At 52.6% G+C, this 6002-nt stretch overlaps 1 protein-coding gene across 1 annotated transcript; it reads right to left on the reverse strand.

Annotated features, from left to right (window-relative positions):
• Window positions 1–428: 428 nt before the first annotated feature.
• On the reverse strand, window positions 429–2413 carry LOC123730395 (leucine-rich repeat extensin-like protein 5). The gene is made up of 5 exons (XM_045706838.1): window positions 2191–2413; window positions 1781–2027; window positions 1506–1665; window positions 766–916; window positions 429–604 (listed from the first exon to the last, which is right to left on the reverse strand). Exons 1-5 carry the CDS (start codon window positions 2411–2413, stop codon window positions 429–431), a joined length of 957 nt encoding a protein of 318 aa, XP_045562794.1.
• Window positions 2414–6002: the final 3589 nt, after the last annotated feature.

Here is a 6002-nt window from a genome sequence, read left to right on the forward strand (position 1 = left end):
GTAGCAGTGGGAGTACATCTGGTGGTGAGTGTGCCTCTGTGGTTGTGATTGTTGGTGCACTCTGGTGTTGGATTATTGGTCTTACTCTGGTGGTTGAGGTGCTCTCTGGTCGGTGGGTGCTGCATCTAGGGAGTGGAGGTAACTCTGGTGGTAGGTGGTGGTACAACTCGGGCTGGTGGGTGAGTAGTGAAGTACCTCTGGTGGTAGGTGAGTGCCTCAGTGATGTTGTGGGTAGTAGGTAATGGAGTGGGGTGGAGAGTACCTCTGGAGTGGTAGCTGAGTATTGGAAACAGTGTATTTATACCTCGTTACCTCAACCTGGTGTGTGAGCCTCTGGGTAAGTGGTATCTTGGATGATAGAGTGCCTCTGAGTAGTGGTTGGTACTACATAAGGTAGTAGGTGTTACCTCTGAGCTGGTTAATGGTGGTTATGAGTGCCTCTGGTGGTGGGAGTAGTAGAGTATTCCATTGTATTGTGTGCTCTGGGGGTAACTAGGAGGTGGGTCGGTGGTGGTGGTAAGGTGCCTCTGGTGGTAGGTATTGGGGTCTCTGGGGTGGGGGTGCCTCTGGGGAGGGTGCCTGCGGTGAAGGGGTAGTAAGGTGCCTGTGGTGGATAAGGTGGTAGAGTGACTCTGAGTAGTGCGGTGTACCTCTGAGTAGGCTGGGTAGTAAGTTACCTCTGGTAGCGGGATGGTAGAGTGCCTCTGGTGGTGGGGGTAGTAGGTACCTCTGGAGTAGTGTACCTCTGGTGGTTATTGTGTGTACCTCTGAGCCCTGATTCTGGTGGTAGGAGCTCTAGGCTGGAGGTAACTCTGGTAGTAGTTGCCTCTGGTGTAGTGTGTACCTCTAGGTAGTGAGAGTGCCTCTGAGCGGTAAGAGTACGTCCCTCTAAGCTGATGCAGTAATGGGGGTACCTCTGGAGGTGGAGTAGTAGAGTACCTCTGAGTAGTAGAGTGCGTCTGAGTGGTGGTAGTACTCTGGGAGTAGGTAGGATGCTGGGTTGAAGTGCGTCTGGTGGTGTAGATGCTTACATGCATAGGTGTGGTGTATTAAAAGATGTCGAGTAGTCTCAGTGTGCAGTATCGGTGATTATTTAAATGTGAAGTGCTCGTGAGAGTAGAGTCCGTCATGAGCAGTCTCGAGCGGTAGCGCATTTGGTGGTACCTCTGGTGGTTAGTACTTTGGTACTCTGGTGCCTCTGAGTGCAGAGTGCCTCTGGTGGTAGGTAGTGCCTCTGGTGGTGAGTAGTGGGAATGCCAGGCTCTGTGTGGAGTGGGGTGAGTGCCTCTGAGTGATGAGTGCCTCTGAGTGGTAGTATTAAGAGTGCCTCCTGGTAGTAGAGTGGTAGAGTAGTAGGTGCCTCTGAGTAGTGGTAGTGGGTAGTGCCTCTGAGCTGTGGGGTGATTAGAGGTGCCTCTGGTGGTAGGCGGTAGGAGTGGCTCTGGTGAAGAGGTGGTGGAGTGCCTCTGGGGGTGGTAGAGTGGTACTCTGGTGGTGGTACTTACTCTGAGTGGTAGAGGTACCTCTGAGTGGTGGAGCACCTCTGGTGGTGAAGTGCTAGAGGTACCTCCGGAAGAGTACTCTCGGAGGTGAGAGTAGTTAAGTGCCTCTGGTGGTAGGTACTTCTCTGAGTAGTGAGGTGCCTCTGGTGGTGAGTGAGTGCCTCTGAGTGGAGAGGACCTCTGAGAGCTGAGAGGTAGTGCGGTGCCTCTGGTGGGTGGGTAGTTGAGTGCTTCTGGTGGTTAGTGGTGGTGGGTAAGTACGGGTGGGTGGTAGGTGCCTCTGGTGGTGGAGTGCCTCTGGGGTGAAAGGCTTGTAGTAGAGTACTCTGGGCTGGGTAGTAGGTACCTCTGAGTATGTAGTGGGGTGTTTGGGGGGTGGTGCTTCTGGTGGTGGGTGGTAGAGTGCCTCTGAGCTGAAATGAAGTGCCTCTGGTGGTCGGGTGGGGGTGCACTCTGGGCTGAGGTAGTGGAGTGCCTCTGGTGGTAGGTAGGGTGCCCTCTGAGTGGTGGTGGCAGGTATTGCGTCTGAGTATAAGAGTGGGGGGTTGAGTATTGCTTGGGTAGTGAATATCTGGGTATTACTCTGGTGTAGGTGGCTGGGTGCTAGTCTGGTGGTAGAGAGTAGTAGAGAGTGCCTCTGGTGGTGGGGTAGTGGGGTACCTCTGGGCTGAGTGGGTAGAGGAGGTACCTCTGGTGGTGAGGTGAGTGGGTGCCTCGTGGGTGGCCAGCAGTACACCTGTGGATGGTAGTACCTCTGGTGGTGAGTGACGTGTGTCTAGGTATCTGGGGGAATAGGTGATGAGTGCCTCTGGTGGTAGAATATTGAGTGGTAGAGTGCCTCTGGAGTAGTTGAAGTGGTAGGTACTCTGGTAGTAAGGTGACAGGTACCTCTGGGTGGTGGGGTGCCTCATGATGTACCTCTGGGTAGTGAGTAGTGGAGGTGCCTCTGGGCGGTGGGAGTGATGGAATTACCTCTGGTAGTGGTAGAGTGCCTCTGATGGTAGTGCCTCTGAGCTGGGTGACAGTACCTCTGGTGGTGGGGTAGTAGAGTAACTCTGGGTGGTAGGTAGCTCTGGGTAGAGAGAATTGGTGGGTAACTCTGACTGATGAGGATATCTGGTAGAGGTACCTCTGAGGTAGTAGGGTAGGGGTTTTCTGAGCTGTGAGGTAGTGTAGTGCCTCTGGTGGTAGAGTGAGTGCCTCTGAGTGGTAGAGTAGAGGTACCTCTGAGTGGTAGAGTGGTAGGGTACCTCTGAGTGGTAGAGTTGCGTCTGGTGGTAGGTGCCCTCTTGGTGGTGGGGTACACTCTGTCGTGGACTGTTGGAGTGGGGTGGTGGTGCCTCTGTGGGTGGTGGTGTGGTAGTGGCTAGGTGGCTCTGGGGTGTGGTGCTGCTCTGGGTGGTGGGGTGATGGGTGCCTCACTTAGTGGGTGGTAGGTACCTGTGAGTGAGTGGTGCAGTAGGTGCCTCTGGGCTGAAGGTAGTGGTGCCTCTTGGTAGTGGTAGTGGTACTCTCTGGGTAGTGGAGAGATGCGTCTGAGTAGTGGTAGGGAATTGTGGTACCTTTGGTGGTGGATTGGTGGTACCTCTGGGGTAGGAGGACGTCTGGTGGTACAGGTGGTGGTGCCTCTGGTGGTAGGTGTGGGTGCCTACTCTGGTGGTAGGGTATTGGTTGTGAGGTGCCTCTGGTGGTGGGTGCCTCTGGTGGTGTTGTCTGATTAGTAGAGTACCTCTGAGTAGTTGGTACCTCTGATGGTTGTTTACCTCTGGGTAGTGAAATTGCCTCTAGTGGTAGAGTGGTGGGAAAATTTTTTTGAGGCAGTGGGGAGTGAGTAGGTACACTCTGGTGGTGGAGGTGGTAGGTACTCTGGTGGTAGAGTAGTGAGGTACACTCTGAGGTGGTGGGTGGTGAGTGCCTCTGAGTGAGTGGGGTGCCTCTGGGCACAGCAGAGTGGTAGGGGTGCCTCTGGTGGGTAGGTAACTCTGGTGGGAGAGAGTGATGAAGTACCTCTGAGAAATAGAGGTACCTCTGGTATTAGAGTACCTCTGAGCATTTTAGGTACCTCTTAGTGGTAGAGTGACAGAGTACCTCTGAGTAGTAGAGTAACTCTGGTGGTAGAGTAACTCTGGATGGTAGAGTAACTCTGAGTAATTAAACTCTGAGCACCAGGTATTCTCTGAGTGGTAGAGTAGTAAGTGCCTCTGATTGGTAGGGTGCCTCTGAGTGGATTGAGGTAACTCCCCAGGCTGTGAAGAGTACCTCTGAGGTAGTAAGGTAGTAGAGTACCTCTGGTGGTAGAGTGGTAGAGTACCTCTGGTGGTAAGTAGTAAGTACCTCTGGTAGTAGGTTAATGAGTACCTCTGAGTTGAAATGCCTCTGTGTAGTAGAGTGGTAGGGTGGCCTCTGAGCTGGGGTGGTAGGGTCTCTGGTGGCTGAGGAGTGATGGAGCCTCTGGTGAAAGGTGGTGGTGCCTCTTGGTGGTAGGTGTTAAGGTACCTCTGGGTGGTAGGTGAGTAGAGTGGTAGGGTGCCTCTGGTGTTAGGTACTCTGGAGGTAGTGAAGTACCTCTACAGGCTGGGGGTATTGATGCTCTGGTGGTAGGTAGTGAGAGTAACTCTGGTGGTAGAGTGCCTCTGGTAGTAGAGGTACCTCTGGTGGTAGAGTTAGTAAGGTTACCTCTGAGGCTGAGGTAGTGAGTGCCTCTGGTGGTTGGGTAGTGGGGTGCCTCATGAGTAGTGATGGAGTCTGGTGGTAGGTGTTGAGAGTGCCTCTGAACAGTAGTTATAGGTACCTCTAAGGTATGATGGGATCTACGTCTGAGGTAGTGGTGGTAGAGTGCCTCTGGTGTAGTGAGTATTGAGTACTCTGGTGGTAGGTAGTGGTACCTCACAAGGTGGTAGTACCTCTGAGTGAGTACCTCTGAGTAGTAGATTAGTAGGTAACTCTCTGAGTAGTAGAGGTACCTCTGAGGTGGCAATGAAGGTGGTAGGTTATACAGGCTGAGGAGTGGTAGGTACCTCTGGTGAGTAGAGTGATGGGGTACCTCTGGTGGTGAATTAGATCTGAGTGGTAGAGGTTGTAGAGTGCCTCTGGTGGTAGATTGCTAGAGTGCCTCTGAGTGGTAGAGGTACGATCTGGTGGTTAGGTAGTAGAGTACCTCTGGTGGTAGAAGTAGTGAAGTACCTCTTGGTGGTAGGTATTGAAATTGCCTCTGGTGGTAGGTAGTGAGTGCCTCGGTGAAGGTGAGTGGTGAGTATGGTGGTAGGTACCTCTGGGCTGTGGAGGTGATGAGTGCCTCTGGTGGTGGAGTAACTCTGGTGGAAGGTATTAGGTACTCCCGAGAAATGGGTGGTCTCTGGTGTTGGGTACTGCCTCTGAGTGGTATAAAATTTTTGCCTCTGAGTAGTGGAAATGATGAGTACCTCTGAGTAGTAGAGAGTAACTCTGAGTAGTAGAGCAATTACCTCACAGGTAGTGAGTACCTCTGAGTAGTGGAGTACCTCAGGTGTGGTAGCTCATGATGTTAGGTGGCTCTGAGTAGTGAGTAACTCTGAGCTGTGAAGTAGCTCTGGGCTGTGGAAGTGGTGCTCACAGGCTGTAGAGTATCTCTGGTGGTAGGTAGTAGGTACCTCTGATTTGATGAGGTACCTCTGAGAATGGTTGGTAACTCTGGGCCTTGAGTACCTCTAGTGGGCAGAGTAGTGAGGGTGCCTCTGAGTAGTGAAGTAGTAGAAGTAACCTCCCAGGTAGTAGAGAGTAGTGGTACCTCTGGTGGTAAGTGGTGATACCTCTAGGTTGCAGTACCTCTGTGTAGTGAGGTATGTAGGGTACCTCTGATGGGAGTAGTAGAGTACCTCTGGTGAAGAGTGGTAGGTGCCTCTGGTGGTGATGGTAGGTACCTCTGGAGTGAGTGAGTGGTGATGAGTAGGTACCTCCTGAGTGGTGGAGTGCCTCTGGTGTAGGTACTTGAGGCTGAGGGTGTAGAGGTACCTCTGAGCAGGTAGGAAACCATTAGAGTAACTGCAGGTAGTAGAGTACTTCTGGTAGTAGTGATGATGCCTGCAGGTGATGCCTCTGGTGGTAGGTAGTAGAGGGTGCCTCTTGGCTGAAGTGATGGGGTACCTCTGGTGGTAGGTAGTGAGTGCCTATGGTGTTGAAATGATCTGAGTTGGTAGAGGCAGTGGGATGCCTCTGGTGTTAGTTACTGAGTGCCTCTGGTGGTAGATGTGATCTGAAGATGATGAGTGGTAGAGTAACCTCTGGTGGTAGGTAGTAGGTATACGGGTAGTAGGTAGTAGGTACCTCTGGTGGTAGAGTACCTCTGGTGGTAGAGTAGTAGTGCCTCTGGGTAGTGAAGTGCCTCCTGAGTAGTGAAGTGATAGGGTGCCTCTGGGCTGAGAGTGATGAGTGCCTCTGGGTAGTAGAGTGGTGAGTGCCTCTGAGTGGTAGAGTGCGTCTGGGTAGTGGAAGTGGTAGAGTACCTCTGGTGGTAGATTGCTA

Source organism: Salmo salar, chromosome ssa24, assembly GCF_905237065.1.
Source record: "Salmo salar chromosome ssa24, Ssal_v3.1, whole genome shotgun sequence".
NCBI lineage: Eukaryota > Metazoa > Chordata > Actinopteri > Salmoniformes > Salmonidae > Salmo > Salmo salar.

Coding starts and splice junctions, on each gene's coding strand:
- LOC123730395 (XM_045706838.1), bottom strand. CDS start 2,413: ATGAGGCACCCCACCACCCAGAGGTACCTGTCACCTTACTACCAGAGT. Junction 917..1,505: donor AGGTACCTCTACCACTCAGA/GTAAGTACCACC, acceptor CTCCACCTCCAG/AGGTACCCCCATTACTGCAT. Junction 605..765: donor ACCAGAATCAGGGCTCAGAG/GTACACACAATA, acceptor TATCCACCACAG/GCACCTTACTACCCCTTCAC.